Below are 23,559 nucleotides of genomic sequence, written 5' to 3' on the forward strand. Positions count from 1 at the left end.
AGGCGTGGTTCTATGAGGGTGCTAAACACCCTCAAACGAAATCAATAGCACCCTCATTTAATGCTGTAATGACAGATTTAGCAAACAATCCAGTAGTTTATGGTTTGCGCTCTGGAGATCGGTTTCTATTTCAACATCTTTTGCAGCGTTGAGCAATGTAGCCAATCACAGACATGTCTGTTGATTTTTTTTGAACACAATGGACAATCAGAGGCATCAAATGTCAGTGTATAGGCAATTCAAAGAATTATTTCTAAACACATTGTAAATGTTAGAAATATATTGCTGAAAACACGTTACAAAGAACTATGTAATATTGAGTTGTGTAGTTATAACGTTACAATACATGGAAACAAAGTAACTGGAGTTACTTATTTTAAAAAGTAACTCCGATATTTCCTTCTAAATGAAAAAGTAATGAGTTACTTTACTAGTTACGTAAAAGTAATCTGATTACGTAACTCGCGTTACTTGTAATGCATTACCTCCAATACTGTCCATCTACCATTATTCGCATCAACCCTTTTTCGCACAAGTCAAAAACCACCTCAAGCGAGCGTAAAAACTTTTCTGCTTATTAAGGGATTTTTATTCGAAATTTGGCGTTTCCATCCCTCGTTTCTCATGCGATACTTCAAAATGCGCATTAAAATAGGGTGATGGAAACATAGCTAGAGAGAGAGAGAGAGAGAGAGAGAGAGAGGTCAGATGCTGTTGACTCAGCTCTCTCTCTCTCTCTCTCTCTCTCTCATATGCGCGCACACACACACTCACACACACACACACACACACACTCTCTCTCTCTCTCTCTCTTCAGTCACCCGAGCAGAGATCAAACCGTCGCCTCGGTTCTCCGTCGTGTTAACTCGTGAGAAGCTGCTCATGATGCGAGGTTTATGCGTTGTTCAGCTGCTGCTCGCGACGCTGAGCGCGTCTCTGACCGGCGCGAGAGAAGCGCAGGAGACCGAGCAGCAGTGGCTCTCAGCCGTCCACCGGTACAGCCGCACCGTCAAACACTGGAGCCGCTTCAGAGACGTGAGTTTAGCCGCTTTACAGCGCTCGCGATTATTTGTTTAAATTATAACCGAACAAATAATCTGACTGAACTAAAGGTGTATTTTTAAATACAGTTTTCTGTATCGACAAATATCTTAAAAAGTCATGGTATTGAACGTTTCCACCGTTACTGACAGCGGGGCATGTTGTCACAACGGAAACCATTGGCACTGATTTTAGTTTTTTTTTTTTTTTTTTTTTGTGGAGCAAATGCCAAAACATGCGTATTTATGATACTATTTAGGCTGTCAGAAAAATGTCAAACTGATAAATCAAGTATAAAAATTAAAACAATAAATCAGTGTGTCATATTGAGTTTTTGAGGACGATTTTTTTTTTTTAAATGTTGAATTTATCGATGTTGAAGAGCAAAAAGAGAAAACCTGATGTACAGAGTTACTGAGATATAGACATTGTGAAAATTAGCCTCGGTCTGCTATTCTGCTGCAATGCAAACTTCAGAATGAAAGGGATTTTTATTCTATCTATCCATCCATCCATCCATCCATCCATCCATCCATCCACAAATAGCAGTCTTGTCTCCCAATGTGTTGCTTTGATGTTCCCATAATTATTTTAGTCTTTGATTAGAGATGCACAAAATATATCGATTTGAAACATGGACCCACATATTTTTACTTAGGAATTACTCATGCATCTACAGTACCTTAAATTTATATTGACAAAAATACTTTAAATGTTACTTTTCCATTAGAACAGATTTGTCCATCTTTCAAATTGTACATAATAGTGTTGTGATGCCTAAATGCTGATGTAGCATTAAAAACTATTGATTTTTAGTTTTTAATGTTATGCATTTTTAATATTAACTAATTATTGCACATAACATGCCAATAGTCATTGGACCAGAATTTAAATGTCCGTGCATCTCTAACTTTAATCCATAGAGTTACATTTAGAGTTCTGATCAGGGTTAAAACCATAAAAAAGTTTTTGTTACTTGAAATAAATGTTAACGTGACATAAAAACACTTAGACTTATTTTATTTCAGCTAATTGCCAAGGCAACATTTAAAATGTTCGTTTCAGTTGAAGAACTAAAATATCTAAAACTAAATAAACTAAACTAATAAATAAAAATATGACAATAACATTATGAAGATCACCTCAACATCATTCAAGGTGATCAATTCAATTCAGTTTAGAAAAAACGGTGAAAATATATACAGGTAACTTTGTTTTTGCAAAAGTAATGTATGTTAATAAACACACTGAATTTATGGTCTACACTGTAAAAAATGACCGTGAATTTAATGGTAAAAGACTGTAAATATGCTACAGTAAAAACCTGTTAAACTGTTAATGGTAAATTCCCCTACTATATACGATGAAAAACTGTATTGGACATTACATGTAATTTTACGGTAGTATACCGTTTTTGGAAGTGAAAAAGACCGTATAATTTACAGTGAATAACCGTAAATTGACATTCCCAGAATTATAAATTTAAGTTAAAACCTGTAAAACCTAAAATGTTGCTACCGTATTTTTTACGCTAAAATTCCGCCATCCACAGCTGCTGGTTTTTTACCGGAAATTTTACGTATTTGTTTTTACAGTGTAGCCTTCAGTCATTACTCTGAAAATGATTTTTTTGCCGGATCAGCGAGGAAACATTCCCTGCTCTTTTCCACACATGATCCCAGCTCATCTCCATCACGCTGTTAGGACGAGAAAGAGTGAGAAACGAGCGAGAGCTGGTGAGAAATGACAGCTGAAGTCTGGTCTGCTCCCCGAGGCCCTGCTGTCTGGATGAGTTAGAGCTACAGAGACAGACATTGTGCGTTTTGTTTATTTATTTATTTGAGAGAAAGACAGCTTGGGAACCGTCCGTCAGCGCAGGACTGACTCAGGTGACAGAGATTGTGTGTGCGTGTTTTTAGAGCAAGAGTTTTGGTTTGGGCTGTGTAGTTGTTCTCGGGTAACCTCATCAGGTTAGCAGCGGTGTGATTGGTTAACTGGAGGACTGCGTTATGGTTCTGTCATTGACACACTACAGGTTTTAATATCTTATTCGGCTCCACGCTTGTCTAAAATCAAAAATCAACTCATTTCTGACTCATTCTGACTACGTTCAGGCTTGTTTATATAGTTGCTGAGCACCATTTGAATCTATAGAGCCTAAAGACAAGAAAGTATGAAATTCAGGTCATCCACGATCAGGATGAGTTTGTTTCTTCATCAGATTTGTAGAAATGTAGCACTGCATCAGTGTCTCAGCAATGGATGCTCTGCAGTGAATGGGTGCCGTCAGAATGAGAGTCCAAACAGCTGATAAAAACATCACAATAATCCACAAGTAATCCACAGCACTCCAGTCCATCAGTTAACATCTGGAGAAGACAAAAGCTGAAACTAATCCAGCATTAAGACGCTTTTAACTAAAATACCATAGAGTCCATAATCCATAATAACACTTCCTCCAGTGAAAAACTGTTCTGGTGTGAGTCAGGAGAGAAATATGCACAGATCAAGCAGCGTTTAAACAGCTCTAAACACATATGTGGCTGGATTTTGATGTGAGAGACAACAGCAGATGCACTTTTTCACTGGAGGAAGCGTTATTATGGATTATGGACTCTATGGTATTTTAGTTAAAAGCGTCTTAATGCTGGATTAGTTTCAGCTTTTGTCTTCTCCAGATGTTAACTGATGGACTGGAGTGCTGTGGATTACTTGTGGATTATTGTGATGTTTTTATCAGCTGTTTGGACTCTCATTCTGACGGCACCCATTCACTGCAGAGCATCCATTGATGAGACACTGATGCAGTGCTACATTTCTACAAATCTGATCATCATAATCTTGGATGGCCTGTTCATTTTTTTTAGTTAACTACTTGTTTGCATGTTTATGATCTTAATGTGAACAATTCATCAAGCATATTTACCTTTGAACTCACTTGTGCGCAAATACCGAAAAAAAAACAAAGTTAAAGTGACAAAGATACAAGAGGGCTCATTTATTTCGCTTCCTAAAATACTATCCGACATTCTGGAGAGCTGAATACACAATGATATGTTGGCGCATGATGAATGTTGTGTAAATGAATCTCACGCGACATCTTTCTGTTCAATCTTTCTCAACTTTCACGCTGGTCAGAGGTGAAAACTGGAGTGTTATAATGTAAATTATGAGCTGACGCATTGTGATACAGTCATCGCACTTACCGTATGCCAGTCAAGAGATGTATGTGTGTGATTAATGCTTCTGTGTGACATGTTAATTCACACTCCTGACCCTGTAAACACAGTCTATGAGCCTCAGGCTGCTCTTCTTTACAGTAGTGCTTCTCGTCTCATTGTGTTTGTTAGTACAGAACACATTTCCAAAAGACTTGTCACAGCTCAGGATGAGTATTTGAACACATGGGCTTGTTGCGTTTTACTTTTTGATAAACTGTTTGTTACTGTCAGGGTTCAAAATGAAGTTTTTGCCACACTGCCAGTGGCAGGTGAATTAAGTAATTCTTACCAGCCATGAAACTGTATTTTGTATGATTGATTATTCATGCATTTATCTTACAGTTATGTGATCAAGCTCTTGTTTCCTTGCAACATCCTGCAGATGTAAAAAAACTGATACAAAATGTTACGTTTAATGTTGTGTCATTTTGTTACATTGTGCTGTTTTATGCTATGTTTTGTGTTGTTATGGTGTTTTACGTTATGTTGCTTTGTTACGTTTAGTTTTGTTGTTTTGATATGTTGTGTTATATTATGTTTTATGTTGTTTTATTTTATGTCATGCTATTTTATGTTACGTTTTATGTTGTTTTGTTTTGTTACGTTATGTTGTTTTATGCTCTTTTGTTACATTGTTTCACATTACATTGTTTTGTTGTATTTTATGTTGTTTGATGCTATGTCATTTTGTTACGTTATGTTGTTTTGTTATATTTCATGTTGTGTTCCTTTATATTTTGTTACGTTTTGATATGTTTTGTTGTTTTTTATGTTATGCTGTTTTATGTTACGTTATGTTTTGTTTTACATTTGTTTAACATTATGCTATGTTATTAAAAATATATATATTTATATTTTAAAGGTGTATGAGGAATATTCCTCATGTCACCACATGGATGTCTGAAGAATAAAAGCTTCAGGCATTCTAGATAAGCTTCTGATAATAAATTTCAGTAGATTTAGTGACAACACGTGTCTCTTACATCAGTGACAGTCAGATGTTATTCTTACAATTTGATTTAAACCATGTAATATTGCAGTTTACCAGTCACTCGGTTTTATTTACCCTACAAGCCAAAGCCAGTTTGATTTGCATTTTGTGCTTGCTGCATGCTAATTTTGGACCCTGTGTACTATACTATACTATATTATACCATACTAGAAATGCAACAGTATTTTGAAATCTGTCTGCTTCAGGTGATGCACTGAGGGAAAGTCGACTCCATAAGCAGCTGATGCTTCTGTCACGTTATCTCCTGATTTTGCAGAATGCAATGCAAATCTCAAACTTCAGAACAGATTCCAGCACAATTAGCTGCAGCTGCTGAAGTTAAGTGTCACTCAAACGTTACGGTGCAGACTGAGTACTAATATCTGCTCACTGAAGCAGTGATTGATTAATAGCTCTGCAGCGTGGCATCATTGTTATTAATAACAGCACTACTCCTGAGACAGTCGTTAGGAAAGCAGCGTCTCATCACGATCAGTTATGCCCAGAAGAATCGTGTTATCTTGCAGTCATGTTTCAGACAGATTTCAATGTAGCGTCTTGCACAGATGGTTGTTTTTGTTTGTAAATGAGTTTTTGAATGATAATATTGTGGTGTTGCTGATGCCGTACAGCAAGCTGAGAGAACTCGTCAAGTGCACGAGTTTGCAGTTAATCTGAGATGTTAACCTGACGTTTGCAGCCTATTTTGCTTCTGTAACGTGGCGTATTTCTGAGTGAAACAGAATATCTAAGGAAAAATGTATACAGTTTGAGAATTATTTTACATAGAAGCAACTGATTGGATGAAGATGAACAAGGTTATGCATCATTTAATATTAAAATGACAGGCTTTCTGCTGGTCTTAGTCTTAATTTGATTTTCCACAATTTAAGGCCTAAAAAGGTTTTGAATCAGAGCAGAAAGTCTTAAATTCATAAAATCATGGCATTTAATGTTGCATCTTCTCAGCATCTGTACAAAGATTCTTAAATCAAGATACATGTACTTCAGAAGCAAAATGACAAAATAAGAAGTCTTGTTTTATGAGAAATTGTTCAAAATGAAGCGAGTTAATGATTAAAACAAGAACAAATCGCTGCCAATGGGTTCAGAAAAATCAAATAAATTCCACATTTACAGATATTTGTTCTCGTTTTAGTTATAAAAACTTTATTTTGAACAATTGCTCATAAAACAAGACTTCTATCAGGAAACAAGAGAAGTACATGTATCTTGATTTAAGAATCTTTAAACATTTGTACTGAAAAACAAGACAAAAATGCTGAGGAAGAACAGCACATTTTTACAGTGAGATCAGAAGATACAGTAAATGTTATTTCCATATTCTAGAGTTTTTGTGAAATGAATTAAAAAGTAATGAGTATCTAATGACAGTAGTGTTATCAAACTTTGAAGCATTGCTGATACAAGACATTTACATGTAGAAACCAGATTGACACACTGTGTTCCTTTCAAATTTTTCTTTAAGTTTTCTTTTGGTCTTACAAAGGTCTTAAAAGTCTTACATTTACCTGCAGAAACCCTGGGTGAAACGTTTGGGTTCGTATTGCTCATTCGGAAGTCTCTTTATATAAAAGCATCTATGAAATGAATAAGTATAAATGTGAATGTAACAGAAACAGAAAAATTGCATTTTGAATTGGAATGTTAGCAGGTCATATTAAAATGAATTGAAAATCAAAGAAATTCATGTAGCAATTGTAATTTTTTAACTAGAAAGGTTTGAAAATATAATCTTTGAATGTTGGCTTGGCAAAGGCTTGTTTGAAAGTTTGTGAAGGTTTATAGATCTGTAAATGCCATCTGTGAACAATTCAGATTCCAGCTTATGAATTGAAAGAGCTATTTTAATAGCCACTTTAACTGTTGTGGAATATGAAAGAGAAAAGTGTGCACACTGATAGAGACACAGAAGCCCATGTTTCTTGGTTTTCCGCTGACGTGTCTCTGCTTCAGAGTCTGTGCTCTTGGGTTTTGTGTGTGTTAATGAGAAACTCGACTGCTAAAGTGAGTAATTTCTTAAAGCCTGATTGTCTTTTTGTGTCTGCTGAATCATTCCTGGATCACGTTGCTCTTTGTGTCCTAATTGTGTTGTTTATGAATATGTTCTGATGTGGCATCTGTTATAAACTGATATCCCTGCTCAAAAGCACAGCATATGTTGTGTTCTTCTTCTGTTTACTGCTAAACATTTCATTGCTGGAGTACGTGTTGGTCCCAAAGGTAGACTCAACCGGCCTCACCCATGATGAAGAGTCAGTGATATTTTGTAGTATGTTTTGGAATCTAGGCTTAAAAATGACCCTGGCTTACATTTTGCCCATATATGGTAAGCAGTTCAGGAAGTGGGTGTGGCTTGAGCTTTGCTGGGATTTATGCAAATTTCTTGTGCATGCAAAGCTGTGTGTAATTGCTCTCCTGAAAACTTTACTGGTAACTGGGGGTTTATTTTACATTCAGGACACATTATAAGAACAGAAATCTTGTAGCTGTCAGAGACAGTGGATGGTCTTATCTTTTAGTTGTTATGGCAACCGTAGAGATGTCTCAGGTGTTGCTAGTGTTTTAATGGTATCACTTTATAATAAGGTGCAACCGTGCAATGCATGCATTAACTAGCAATACATTTTTACAGTGTTTATTAATCTTTGTTGAAAATAGTTCATGTTAGATCAGGTTCATTAAATAATGTTAACAGATGCAACATTTGATTTTATTAATACTGACATAAATCCTGACATATGAAATAATAGTCCAACAAATCACATTTTTTAAATGAAACTTCTGACTTTTTATGGCTCATATAGTGTAACATAATGAGAATATGGGGGGAAAACAGCTAAATTTTATTTAAAAATATGTAATTTGGTGCAGATGCTGATATTTATATGATAAAATTCTGATGCTTATAATGTAAATCAATGAGATCTTTACAACAGTAGAGCAGATACTGACATAAAATGATCCAAAGTACTGTAGTTCTGTTTTTAGCAGTGTAACTAATAAAGAAACAGACTTAGAATGTGCATGTGAAACCCTGTAACACAAAGTAATTGTGATTTATATACAGAAATAGTGGCATTCTCTGTGCTCTTTTATTTAGTGATTCATATTTTGCTGTCAAACCGAGTGTATTTTATTTATTCAGAGCCAGACTCGTGTGCTCATTAGATCTACAGCATGCCGGTTTGTTCAGGAACTTAATGTGGATGTAAATGCATAAACTCTTGCTTCATGGCTGCCATGATTGTGCTTAATTCTTAATGATGCATCTGCTCTCCGCACCTGGCCTTTAAAGTTTCATCATCAGGAGTCTTTCACCCGTCTGCAGCTCTCAGAAACGCTGTATAAAACCAGCACGACATTGAGGAGTTGAGCCGCAAGCCGTGTTTGTCCTTCTGCATATGCTTGCAGTCAGACAGCAGGGGATTGTGGGTAATTGCTCTCGCTCAGGGCAATGTGGCCGATGCATCTGCCCTCCACTGCCCACAATTTTTGCTGCTCTGACGCAGGTTAAAGGATGTTTTAAAAGGGCCGCGTCCTGGTTTCAGAAGATAGTGTAGATAATGTACACTAAAGCAAGTTTTTGGCATTTTTATGCACATTTTATGCCTGTTGTAGTAATGTATTCAGTCAAATAAACAATGTTAAACTGAGGCTTCTGTCAGGATTTGGTTGGACAATGAAAAGTGTCTGTATGACAGGTGGTTGCAACGTAAGATGAATTTATGATGTCAGTCAAAACAGAAAGTTCTTTAAAGGTGAAATAGGTTGATACATTTTGATAAAAGATTATGCATGTTATTTCATATCAATGCATGGTATTTTCTAAATGGTGCATTAATGAATCATTCACAGTAAGTCCAGAAACGTGAGTTTAGAAAATTAATAGGATGAGTTTTAATTTCACGCTGACTTTAACAACTATGGGATTTTTTCTAGTTTTGCTACTTAAAAAACAAAACAAAATCAGCAATATTTTTTACACAAAAAAAAGGTGTAAAAACAATTTTCACTCAGACATTGTTAGTAAATTTCACAATTAATTGCAATTAAAATAATTTAAATTCTTCTTATTAAAATTAAAAGAAATGGCAAGAAACACACAGTAATGCACTTTTAATGTCATAAAAACTTATGTTATTGACAGTTAACTAACATAACTATTATTATTAACTAACATTAACACATGTTAATAAATGTTGAATATATATTATTTCATTATTAGTTCATGTTCATTGATGCCTTAACTAGTGTTTACAAATGAGACCTTATTAAGTGTTGCCGTATTTTCTAATAAAATGTACTCCAATAATCTGTTTTTTGTACACTTTGAATTTTTTTTTTTACAGTCTACATATGCAGTTTCTAGTGAGTTTTATTGTGCAAACAGCACTCACTTCAGAAAACGTGCAAATGTAGTTGTCATTGCACTTCAGGATTGGTGTTGAACAGCAGGAGGTCTGTTCATCTCACTGTGCCTGTTGATTTTTATTATGTTCGTGCGTAGAGACGGGTTATTGTTAGCTGAAATGCACCATTTAGTAAGCAATGGATAGTAAACACACACACACTCACTCACTCACTCACTCACTCACTCACACACCTACACACACACACTGTGATCCACATTAGTTTGTCAACACACATTAGCATAATGTCACACACACTCTCAGATTCATGCATATGCAAGAAACCGCTTTGCTTTTGAGCAGCCAGATTTATATATATATGTGTGTGTGTGTGTGTGTCAGCTTGTTAATATTTCTAGAAACAGACAGCAATATTAATGCAGAAATCTGGCATATTGGCTGTGTAACAGAACCGGAAATAATGTGGAAATATAATTCAAATGCAAAAACATACTGGATATATATGTAATGAGCATACATGAATGTTTGGCAATGCATTGTTAGTATGAGGTCCTCAACATGCTTTAAGGAATAGTTCCCCCCAAAATTTAAATGTGCTGAAAATGTGCTCATCCTCAGGCCATCCGAGTTTAGGATGAGTTTGTTTCTTCATCAGATTTGTAGAAATGTAGCATTGCATCAGTCTCTCATCAATGGATGCTCTGCAGTGAATGGGTGCCGTCAGAATGAGAGTCCATTGGTGAGACACTGATGCAGTGCTACATTTCTACAAATCTGATGAAGAAACAAACTCATCCTGATCTGGGATGAACTGAGAGTGAGGATATTTTCAGCAAGTTGGTTGCAAAGCCATTAAAACAGTGTTATTATTCAGGTAGATGGATATAAACATGTCAGTAGTTTAACTTACTTTAACAGACTTGCAGCGAGACGTTCACATCCCAGAGTAAAGGAGTTTTTTGATTTGTTGTAAGTCAGATCTGATGTGGGATGTCAACATGCGGTGGATTATTCAGTCTTTTCACTGGACTGAGCTGCTGTTCTTTTGACAGCGAAATCCTTTCTTGTCTGTTTCTTGTGGGTTTTTGTGAGCAGTGTCTCATGCGGTGAAGCATTTTGTGTAGCGTTCAGATCTGAAAGTCTTCATTTGAAACCCTCTCAGGCGTCAGATCAGCTTTCAGATAGCTGGGAATAATTTAAGGCGGCGATATGATCTCAGACTGAAGTCGTGAGACACCGACGGATCTCCAGGTGCTGCGTATTTTGAAGAATCGTAAATCACGGCTGACGTGAACGCGTGGCTTCAGAGCGCTTCCTCCTTTCTCCGGAAGTCTTTTAAATTCAGGTCTTCTCTGACGCAGCGGGAGAAGACAGTCTTTGTGCTTTGTGTTAGAGGTAAAGACACATTACTCTCAGGATGAGGCCGCTGGAGATAAAAATGTTTTAGAAGAAGTCTTTGTTCTCATTTTAATGATGAACCTCCTGGAAGCAGATTTAGTTTGATGGTTGTTATTGAAGAGAAAGCGTTGGACGAGAAGAGCCGGTGTTTCCTGTAGAATTAAACAGAAATAAAAAGAGAATGTGAAACATTACATTATGTAATAACGAACAGCAGATGTGATCATCATGAGGAGAATCCAGGGCTGGATGATATAGCTAAAATACAGTATCAGATTTTATTTAATTTAATTAAAAAAATGTTGTCAATTTCATTGCTATGGTTATATTCCCTAATTTTATATGATCAGCAAAGATACTGTAATAAAATAGCTAATATTCATTATATCGCCTAGCCCAAGGTGAATCCTCTGAACCAGGTTATTATAATTTTTTATTAATATTTTGAATAGTTTTTATTTTTTTATTTTCCATTTTAATTAATTTTGTCATGCGTTTTTGTCATTTTAATAGTTTTTGTTTATATATATATATATATATATATATATATGTATGTTTATAAAGTTTTTATAAATTTTTATTTCAATCAATTTTACTTTTAGTACATCAACTTAATCTAAATTAAAATGCGAAATGTTGCCTTGGCAAATAGCTGAAATATATATATTTTTTATATTTGATTTTATTTCGGTTAACATTTATTTTATTTCAAGTAACAAAAAAAAAAAAGAGTATTTTGCATGAAGAAAATATAGACTTAATTGTCTTGGAATTTCAAAAAGTTCTTAACTGTCCTAATAGTAGATTGTATTGTCTTTATGCAAAATAAAATTAATTTTTTTCTGTTTTGATTTTTGGGGTAACGTGACAGAACAACTTTGTATGTGTTATCAAAGTCATACCTGATGACGTGATTATTGTGTAATTCTGTGTCGTGTAGTTTTGATCTTTGCATTTTTGCAGATCTTTGCATTTGCATTTAAATCCAATTTTGTGTAAAATGTCAAGTTACGATTCATGTTTTTGGTGCTTGAAACCTTGACTAACATTACAGACTGTATATGAATGGTGAGGATGATGTTCTGCACAGTGACTGCAGTCGGTTTTCTAGTCTCTTGCTCCTGTAGAGCTGGAAGCGAATCTAAATGTACAGCTGGCAACGTCAAACTGTGATGTCCGTTTATTCTGGCCACACGATAAGAGCCGCAGTCTGGAGGTTGTTGTGGATTCTGCCCGGGAGGAGTCAGACATGCACTCGACTGAAGAAAATGTCCAGTTTCATGGGGCTCGTATGGCTGGACTGATATGAAACCACGGTCTGTGAAGAGCCTTAATGCATTTCTCACAGGGTGCAGCAGCAGCTCTTTTATTTCTCAGGCCGTGTCTGTCAGTAGCGCTGCGAGAGCACAGAGAGAAAGAAAATAGAGATGGGGAAAGCGAGTGAAAAACTCTGGAGTAGCAAGTGTGACAGAGTTTCAGAGAGGGATGCAATGCACACTTTTACTCTGTTCTAAAACACAGTGAGCCGCCTGTATAGACAGCATTTTAAGGCATTTCAGGACAGGCTTTTCCAAAACGCATACATTTCAACTTTTTGTTGGAGTGCATTACAATGCAAAAGCATGTATGTAGAATTTGGCCAAACGCTGATATCTGAGACTTCTTTCAGCCGAATTCTAAGGTAGCATCACTTGTATGCTTGTGCATTGCATTCCTGTAGCTCAAACAGTAGATCATGGCGCTCGCAATGCCGAGGACATGGGTTCGATTCCCAGTGAATGCATGTACTAATCAAACATATACATTGAATGCAATGATAAGAATAAAGATACAAATAAATATAAAAGTCTGCCAAATGCCTGAATCTAAATCAGGATTATTATAGTTAACTAAAACTTAAACTAAAATTAAAATCTAAAATAAAAAAAAATACATTATTTAAAAAAATAGAATTATAATCTAAAATAAAAACATTTTCATTACTTGAAATAAAATAAATGTTGGCTGAAATAAAATAAAACTTTTTTCAAATGTAAATTGTAATGCATTGCAAAACACTTTGTAAAAAATGTTGAGAAAGTTCTTACAAAGTAAAAAAAAAAAAGGTTGATTACAAATACATGACCCTGGAGCACAAAACCAGTCATAAGGGTCAATCTTTTGAAATTAAGATGTATGCATCATATGAAAGCTGAATAAATAATCTTTCCATTGATGTATGGTTTGTTAGGATAGGACAATATTTGGCTGAGATACAACTATTTGAAAATCTGGAATCTGAGGGTGCAAAAAAATCTAAATATTGAGAAAATCATCTTTAAAGTTGTTCAGATGAAGTTCTTAGCAATGCATATTACTAATCAAAAATTAAGTTTGGATATATTTACGGTAGGAAATTTACTAAATATCTTCATGGAACATGATCTTTACTTAATATCCTAATGTTTTTTGGCATAAAAGAAAAATGTATAATTTTGACCCATACAATGTATTGTTGGCTATTGCTACAAATATACCCCAGCGACTTAACACTGCTTTTGTGCTGCAGGGTCACATATAATTTATTAAATACTAAAAAACATGGGTCAAGAAATATTTTAGTTTAATTCAAATGGACTGTTTTGCCCAATAATTTTTTTCTTATTAATGTTTCATCTATTAATTACGAGTGAAGCTGACTTCTGAGGTCATGTTTAATTTAGGATGCATGTACTCACTTGGTTCTGGAGCAGAGCTAATTGCACAAAAGCTGCTATGAAAATATTATCTTCTCTGGGAATGAAACCAGAGCAAAAGCTTTACTGCAGAGAGCAGCGTTTGGGGAAAACATAGTCTTGCCCACTTCACAGATCACAGGCTGACGGGCAGAGGCTACACAGTGTTAACATAAACAAACTAATAAATATAATGCCATGCATATTTGTCATGCATGTTGTAATAGATTTCTGTAATAGCACTAATAAACTGAATGTTTTAAATACACTGTAACCAAAATGTATATATTTATCATCAATAATTCCAATTAGTTTCAATCTCATATATTTTATCTAATTAAATATTACTTGTTTCACAGCTAACCATTGTTCATACCTTTTAACAAAATGAATTTAATTGTCACAATCTATGGATATATGCTGATCCTAAGCAATGAAAATGTATTTTGAAAATTATTGATGATTTTAAATTAATTATTTGATTATATTAAATTATGATTATTTAAATAAAATCAAATGGTTATTAATAAACCATGCCATGATTTTTTTTAGAATGCATGATCATACCTTTTGCAAAATGACAAAATGTCTGATAAATCATGAATTATGTTAAGTTTATTATTATGTTTATGATAAAACTAACATGTTTAATTTAAATTAATATACAGATTTGGAATGAATGAGGATATAATAATGAGTAAATAATGACAGAATGGTAATTTCTGATTGTACAATTCCTTGAAATTTTATTTTATTTTATTTTATTTTATTTTATTTTATTTTATTTTTATTTTTTTAATTTAATTTTATTTTAGAGTTAAAGTTCCTCAAAGTAAGAGGCAGTCTCTTTTATTGTTACTTGAACATGAGCTTTTCTGATAACATTTATTCTTATTTTCAACTGTGTAATCCAAATTTTATTTGCAATTCAAATGCATACATCTAAAATTTAGGTCTAATTTTTTTTGTAAATTGTGAAAAGCAACAGACAAGTTAAAATGCACGCCTTTTCCACATCTACTATATTATAATCTAATACTTTATGTTGTAAAAAAGTAATTTTAGCCAGAATAAACTTATGTTTTTGAATGGCTGTCAATGAAAAAAGTAGCTTTTTACCCGCATAATGATGTAGTTACAGCATCTACCAGCAGCAACTAACCGAGTCATGCTGACCAGCTAAACCTGGCTGACTAATCAGCAGATATTTGGACATCTTGTGACCTCTGGACATCAGTATTGGCAGCAGCCACTGAAAACCCCTCAATCTGTCTGTGTTTGGTTTGTTTTACGTTTTGTTCATTCTCCAGGGCTTTGTCTGCATCTTAATTGAACAGTGCGGCTCCTAAACGCTACAGAATCACAGATGGATTGTGTCGGCCGAATGTGGATGTGGTTTAGGATGCAAATTTCATTGGAACTAAATCACAGCAGAGCTTCCCAGTCGGATTCGCTCCAGGAGCTCGACAACATTATAATGAGAAGCTGAGCTGCTGTCAGTCTCTGTGTGTCTGAAGACACGTTCTCTGTTCGCTCTTCAGCTTCTGATTCAGTCTGAAGGGCAAACTTGCGTCTTACACGTCTACAGTTTTCCAGTGTGAGAAAAACCCTGAGCATCTGCAGCGGGACTGAGAGCCTTTCTACAAAAACCTTCCTAGAGAGCATTACAAAGTCCTGGTCTCACTGTAAACTATATTAATCAGTTCTAAACAAACCGTTTGTAATATATATATTTTCATCTTTTGTGTGTTTTTTAAAATTTCATTAATTACATATATTATTTATTATGATTTTCTGTGTATATTATTCCTGTTATTATTTTCTAATTTAATATCCACACACACAAACAAACAAAAAACTACTGTTGCGATACTTTTAAAATGTGTTCAGTCCTTTTAGTAGCTTGAAATGATCATTGATTGGGAAAAAAACTGCGTCAAGAGTCTTCAAACGTTTGCCTTTTGTATTGTTTCACAGATAAAAAAAATAACAACATACAGGTTTGGAATGACATGAGGATATAATAAATCATAACAATATAATAGCAATAATGACATGAGGATATAATAAATCATAACAATATAATAGCAATTATAACATGAGGATATAATAAGTAAATAATGACAACATGTTAATTTTTGATTGAGTGATTCCTTAAAATATTGTAACATTTTATTTTATTTTATGATAAATAATTATTTCATATTGTAATGTCAGAATGTATTTTTTTGATTAAACTATTCCTTGAAATATTGTAAGTTTTGTTACTGTTTTTTAATCTAATTTAATTTAATTTAATTTTGACTGACTTCAGAGTTGCAGATGAACAGAGAGGCAAAGTTAAAGATCTTTTTTCCGTAACATTTTATTTTATTTATGATAAATTATTATTTCTAATAAGGAGTAATGTCAGAATGTCCTTTTTTTATTAAACTATTCCTTGAAATATTGTAAGATTTTATTTTATTTTATTTTATTTTATTTTATTTTATTTTTTATTTTGACTGAGTTCAGAGTTGCAAAGTTGAAGATTTTTCACTATAAATTGCTCTGCTGCTGAATCAGTATCTTTTAAAAGTAATTCCCGGAAACTCTCTGTCTGCTGCGTGAAATCCCTCGGCTCATAATCACCCAGATCATATTAATAGATGACAATTAGCAAAAGCAAAGCGCAGAGCTGTCCTCTTTCATGTGTTTCTAAATCTACATCTCATTTTCTCTCTCTTTCTTCATCCCTGCTTTCCGCTTCACGCCGCTGAAGGAAGTGGAGGTTGGTAAATGTGTTTGTGTGACGTCTGTGTTTCAACCCTCCGGTCTAGATCAGGATAAAATACCTGATTTTGAATGTGTGTTATTTTATGTCACATATGTTTGATTATAATGATTTCTCTCTGGCGTTTCTCTTCAGGAGGACTACATCCGTTCGCTGGAAGGTCCACAGGCTTCTGATGAAAGTGAGGAACGCAAAGTCATGTCACGTCAAAATCAGTGAAAAAATAAGAAATAATATTTTGCTCAGAGAAAATTAAGCCTAGATGAATCTTGTGTATTTATACTTATTTTATTTTTATAATAATGAACTAAATACTTTTTACATCACTGAAGTTTTTTTGTAATGCCTTTAAGCTGATACAAAGCAAAATTGTACTACAATTAAAAATTATTATTTTTTTAATTCACATTCACATTACAATAATGAGAAAATTGTCATGAAAATATTATAATGCAAAAACAGTTCTTGATGGTACTAAAAATAAGCTTTTTGATCAAAATGTAATTTTTTTTTTTTTTTTTATTAAAATAATTTTGGGGACACATGACCATAAATAATGATAATGTCTTTAGCACATTAAAAGTAAAGTTGAGAAGGATTATCATTATCATTGAGATGCTATTGTAGTTTTTATTTATATTTTGAATTAGTTTTTATATATATATTTTTTTTTTCGATTTTAATTTTAAAGTCTTAGTAATTTTGTTGTTTTTGTAGTTTTTTTTTATATATATGTACATAGTTTTTATTATTTTTTATTTCAGTTTTAATGCAGTTTTTAATACACCAAGTTAAACGAAATGATAAAGTTAAATTTTTTTTTTAATATTTTTGTTTTCTTTTATATTTTATATTATTTCAGTTTGTTTATTTTAAGTAATGAAGAAGTTTTTTTTAGGTTTAATTTACTATAATAACATACTCTCAGTCAAACGTTTTTGAACAGTAAGATTTTTAATGTTTTTTAAAGAAATCTCTTCTGCTCACCAAGCCTGCAATTATTTGATCTGAAATACAGCAAAAGCAGTAAAATTGTGAAATATTTGTACTATTTAAAATAACTGCTTTATATTTTAATATATTTTAAACTGTAATTTATTTCTGCGATCAAAGCTGAATTTTCAGCATCATTACTCCAGTCTTCAGTGTCACATGATGCTTCAGAAATCATTCTAATATACTGATTTGCTTCTGGTGGCTGCATTTTTCATATTTATCCCCAGACATTTGGATTCATCTGCTCTGTTTGAATGTGTGTGCAATCACGTCTGCTTACAGTGAATATTTCATGCCTATATTGAATTCCTAAAAGCTCTATTATTGGAGAATGTGTGTCTGCTGCTGGCCAATGACTCTAAACTAGTGTTGTCATATTGACTTAACGACCTGCAGACAATTATGCATTACTGTCTGAAATCCTGTCTAACGTGGCAGTAATTACCGGGCCAGCGGGACTCAACACACATCAGATCGTGGGTCAGAAAGGGCTTTTGTTCGAGAGCGCAGAGGTTTTTACAGGAGCAGCTTTGCATAATTTAATTCAGGAGCTGCCTCTGGTCGAATGAACTGATTTATGGTTGGCTCTAGTGTGAGTCTACACTAAAGTAGTGTTTCAACTAGAGCTGTTAAGTGATTCAAATGTTTACATTGATTAATTTGGGCTGAGAAATTACACCGAAAGATCATTTAAAGTCATTATTGCGTTGAATAAAGCATTGAATATTTATGAAAATGTAGCTTTAAACATTTTTTGTTTGTTTCAGCAAAAATACAAATAAAAAATTGAAATATGAAATATGATTATCTAAATATGCAACAAAAAAATACCAGTAGGAGGCAGTGAGACACTGTCTTAATAAGTGAGTCATTGAATCATTAATTAAACTGATTCATTCAAACAGCTGATTCATTCAGAAACTAAACCAAGTTACTGTTTTATGAATGATTCACTGAATCATTGTCTCACTTTATTCGTTCAAGCAGCTGATTTCATTCAGAAATAAAGCAAGTGTGTGTCTTTATGAAGAAGTCACTGAATCACTGGCTCACTCAATTAGTTCAAAGGGCTGATTCATTCAGAAACTAAACCAAGTTACTGTCTTTATGAATGATTCACTGAATCATTGGCTCACTCAATTCGTTCAAACTGCTGATTAATTCAGAAACTAAACCAAGTTACTGTCTTTATGAATGATTCACTGAATCATTGGCTCACTCAATTCGTTCAAACTGCTGATTAATTCAGAAACTAAACCAAGTTACTGTCTTTATGAATGATTCACTGAATCATTGGCTCACTCAATTCGTTCAAACTGCTGATTAATTCAGAAACTAAACCAAGTTACTGTTTTTATGAATGAGTCGCTGAATCATTGTCTCACTTGATTCGTTCAAATGGCTGAATCATTCAGAAACTATACCAAGTTACTGTCTTTATGAATGTGTCACTGAATCATTGTCTCACTTGATTCGTTCAAGTGGCTGATTCATTCAGAAATGAAGCAAGTGTTTGTCTTTATGAATGAGTCGCTGAATCATTGTCTCACTTGATTCATTCAAACGGCTGATTCATTTAGAAACTAAGCCAGTCACTGTCTTTATGAATGAGTCATTAAATCATTGATTCTTTTGATTCGGTCAAAGCTGTGGATTCATTCAGTGACAAATCACTGCTAAACGCCTTAATCATTTGAACACATTATTATTTCCAAACCTGATCACACCAAATGAACGTCAGCTTTAGTTTTAACATCATGAATGTTTGTGCAGCCACATGTTGGTGTGAAAATATCTTTTTACTTTGGGATATCTTCATATCTAATCATCTCTAGTTGTCATTGTGAGCCTTTAGGAATCAGAATGAGATAAAAACGCCAAAAAATAAGAGTAAATGTGGACGGATTGGTGGCTTAGTGTGTGAGCCCTGTGTTAAATCAAACACCTTCGACACGTTACACCTCTTTCTCTGTGGCTCTCTCATAAATCTATGTAGCTTGTAAGTGTGCTACAAATCATTGCGCAGGAATTGCAGCGCGCTCATGTTTCCATGGAAACACCTCCAGCTTAGCTTCGAGGCGAGAGCGACGGTGCAGAGGGAGAGATGTGATGACGCACACGGTCAGAGAGAAATCACAGGCATTACTCGCCTCACGGGGTTTGACCGAAATAATAACCCACAGCAGAGCCGTGATGATGGAGAGACTGTGCTGTGTGAATTAGGGGTGCAACGGTTCTCGGTAAAAAATCGAACCGTACCGTTCTCCACACACGGTTCGGCATGCACTAGGACCGCAGTTCAACTTAAATCTGACAATGCATCTGTAATATGGTTTGTTAGAGTTAGCACACGTTGCTATCTGTGTTTAAACTAAACTCATTTAAGCATTGTCAGTTTAAACATTTATGAGCCAGAAGACGCCGAACACCAAACTCGCGTCTCAGAATGCGTGCAAATATTAAGCTCTCTGTGAAGTATTGTGTTTGAATGGACAAATTCACACAAAAATTATGTCAAAATGCCGTCTTGGTGAGTATCCTAGCAGACATAGCCGGCTGAACGTACAGTATCAGTGCACTGGATCAGTGCGTTCTCTTAAAGTGACAGCACTTTCTTAATATGAATCAAACAGCAACAACACGGAAATCTCTCTCTGCTCTTGACTGAATAACTTTTGTAACTTTAATAAGGATTCATCTTTAATTTATACAGTCAAATATGCTATGTAATTTTACATTTGATTACTTTATTCAATTTCTGTACCTAAAAACTATGTTAGACCTACCTAAAAAACCTGAAAACTGTTTATTTTATTTGTATCTTTGCTGAACCGTGAGTAAGTTGAACCGTTGCACCCCTAATGTGAATATGTGAGAGTGTACAGTCAGATCACATTATAACATTACAGTACTTTAATGTGCATGTCAGGGTTTCACATTCATGCAAAATGTGCAATTTTAAAACTGTGATTTCCAATTCTGGAAAAGACATACATTTTCTGTAGTAAATATATGAGGAGTTTATTTACAAAAAACGATTTTTTTTTCAGAAATCACGTTTTTTTTTTTTATTGCGCATTCCAAGTAATATCAATCAAACTGCAGTTGGGTTGTTTTGATTAAGTAATAATAACTTAAATACAGGTAATTTACAAAATTAAAGTTAATTGAAAGTATGTTTTTTTTTACATATTAAAAGTTTGTTTTATAGCAAAAGCAGGTAACTCCACATTTCATGTTTTAGAGTTTAAAAAAACACTGGTTTAATCTTTGTAATCTCCTCAGATGACAATGTAGATGCCTGACAAACGTTGTTGTTGTTGTGATCATAAACTGTATGGATGTGATTACACGCGCTGCTTTTGCAAGCTTCCGTGAAAACGTTTCAGCTTTTATTTTCCTTCTTCGCCCTGAAGAAGATATCACAGGTTCATCAAGTTCGTCGAAATGATCCTCGATCACTTTTAGTCAGATTTGACGAAACTCCTCTCAGCTAGCGCGTCTTTTCAGAGTGAAAGTAGCCTTGTCACCTGACCTGAATACAGCGCGCTGATTCGCTAAAAAGGACTTATCGGCTTCTGTTCAGAAACAATGGCACTTGTTGGCTTCTGCAGTAAAACGTGAACTCACGATGCCTTGAAAGTGGACAAAACCGGCTTTTTTGACAAAACGTGTTTAGGGTTCAGATCACGCTATATATGGAGAATAATGCTCGGCAATCAGCTCTTTTTTTTTATAAAGTGGCGTTTATCAGTTTTTGCAAATGAACTCTTCATATATATATATATATATATATTTCAGCTGAAAAATGCTTCTGTATATGAATATAATTTCCTTTAAATTATTTTAAGTAGATAGTAAAGTTTAAGAAATCCTAGCCTTAAAGTTTAAAATAGTTTAGATGGAAAATAAAATAAAATAAAATATATTTATAAAATAAAATAAAATATATTTATAAAATATATAAATAATACGTTTTTATTTAAAATATTAATAAATAATATTCCACATTTTAAAATAATAAATAGATAATAAATAGAATAAAATCTAAATATTAGATGAAACACTTATAACACATTTTAAAAAAGTAAATAACAATTTTGCCTGTAACTAGCTGAAATAAAGTTTAAATTAAAGTGCTAAAACTAATAAAACTAAAATTGAAATAAATTAAAGCTAAATAGAAATATTTAAATAAAACTAGTAAAGACAGCACATAACAAAATTACTAAAACTTAAAATTTACATTTAAACTTAAAATAATTGGTTAGTTGAACATTTCCTCAATGTAATTTTCAAGAATTTTGATTTATAAATGTATCCAGTATGTAGTATTTACATTCTAGTGTACTTCAAAGAATAATATGAAAAAAAAAGAAAAAGACAAACAACAACAGCATGATAATACATAATGTTTTTCTGCAGAAATATCCTGTCAGGTTCACGGTTTGTTTATGAGTTATTAATCTGAATAATCATCAGTCGTGGCCGCCTGTAGTGTCATTGCTGATATTTGTATGGAAACATGTTTTCTCTGTGTTTTCTCTCGGGAATAGATGTTAGTGTGGTGTTGTTCTGTCTTTGGCCTGTAGCTGTTTGTTTGCGCTCTTGTTTATCGGTTTATCATCACACAGAAAACAGATGGCATATTCTCCGCTGAAATGCTGCTTCCAGCCCCATCCCTTCTTCTTCTTCTCTCCTAGTTATGAATTATTCATAATCAGTGCTGAGACAGATGAAAAGAGATTCAGGATTTCTGTTCTCCATAAAAGTGCTCGATGAGATCTGGGTGTCCAAATGCGTATCAAATCTTTACATGTTTTACACACAAGACAAAGTGTAATCAGTGTAAACCATCATGATGTTTGATGAAGTTAACGTGCAGATCATTAAAAATCATTAAAAGTCTTTATCTACGTTATTAGATATATACATGACAGATACCTCTATATTGTTAATGTTAACTAAAATAAAACTTTTAAAAAGTCATTTTCAGTAATTTAAAAAAATGTTGTTTTGGTAACTACCTGAAATAACTCATTTGAAATAGTAGAATTACTCAAAACCAAAATAAATTAAAGCTAAATAGAAATATTGATTAAAACCAGTAAAGACAAAGGCACATTTGACAAATGTACTTGTTATTTGCTAGGTTGGTTAAACATTGCATCAATGTAATTTTAAAGTGTTTTGATTGTAAATTTATCAGCAATCACAAACAACTGAAAATAACATGGAAATTCATTGATTAAAAGATATGTAAACCCTGTACCATATGCATTTATCATAGTATTTACATTCCAATATACTTTCAAAAAACACCAGGATAATACCACGGTGCTTTTTGTTACATTTATTAGATTGGCAGAACAGGGAGAAAACATGAAAAGCCCGAGGTCAGGACCTTTAATTATTTTTCTATTCCATGACAAACTGATAAAAGAGACAGATTTTCCATAAAAATGCTTGATGAGATTGTAAAATTTGCTTTATTTAGAGCATCGTTCCTGTAACATGTATAAGGAGACAGTAGCGGAAGGACAGTGTGATCTGATCAACATTATTCCTGATTTCTGAACATAGTAAGGAGGAATTCACTGCAGCTGCTGGTAGTGCCGCGCATTTCAGGCACGGGTTGTTTTCGCTCCTGATTCGCTAATAGAATTATGCAAATCAGGCAATGAGCCCATCAAAAGCTGGGCTGAACGCAATTTCCTCGCAGCCCGGTTCTGAGAGCAGGATCTGATCCAGCATCTCTGAGATCCAGACAGCTGCATCAGCTCTTTAACATGCACAAAGTGTGTTCGTCTGGAAATACGCCGGCTTATAAAGCTCTGCTCCATGATCATCTGGTGAAGAACAATACAAGATGAAAATCAAATGCTACTTTATCCATCATAAGTGAAATGCGATTATTCTTATTTTAGTTTTCTGAGTCTATATGTCAGGGTTGCAAAATGTGCAGTTTTTAAATAGGATAGATAGATAGATAGATAGATAGATAGATAGATAGATAGATAGATAGATAGAT

At 33.9% G+C, this 23,559-nt stretch overlaps 1 protein-coding gene across 2 annotated transcripts in view; it reads left to right on the forward strand.

Moving 5' to 3' along the window:
• Positions 1-789: 789 nt before the first annotated feature.
• The window catches only part of LOC107688045 (SPARC (osteonectin), cwcv and kazal like domains proteoglycan 2), a 30,139-nt gene continuing 7,369 nt past the window's right edge, over positions 790-23,559 (forward strand). Inside the window, exons 1-3 of one of the 2 annotated variants that reach the window (XM_016485586.1) lie at positions 790-1,035; positions 16,521-16,529; positions 16,668-16,713. In XM_016485586.1, the coding sequence (XP_016341072.1) occupies positions 883-1,035; positions 16,521-16,529; positions 16,668-16,713 (208 nt within the window). In that variant the 5' untranslated portion in view covers positions 790-882. The remainder of the gene's footprint in view (positions 1,036-16,520; positions 16,530-16,667; positions 16,714-23,559) is intronic. The other variant, XM_016485587.1, reaches the window with a different exon arrangement.

Source organism: Sinocyclocheilus anshuiensis, unplaced genomic scaffold (genome assembly GCF_001515605.1).
Source record: "Sinocyclocheilus anshuiensis isolate Anshui unplaced genomic scaffold, SAMN03320099.WGS_v1.1 scaffold241, whole genome shotgun sequence".
In the NCBI taxonomy this organism is placed as follows: Eukaryota; Metazoa; Chordata; class Actinopteri; order Cypriniformes; family Cyprinidae; genus Sinocyclocheilus; species Sinocyclocheilus anshuiensis.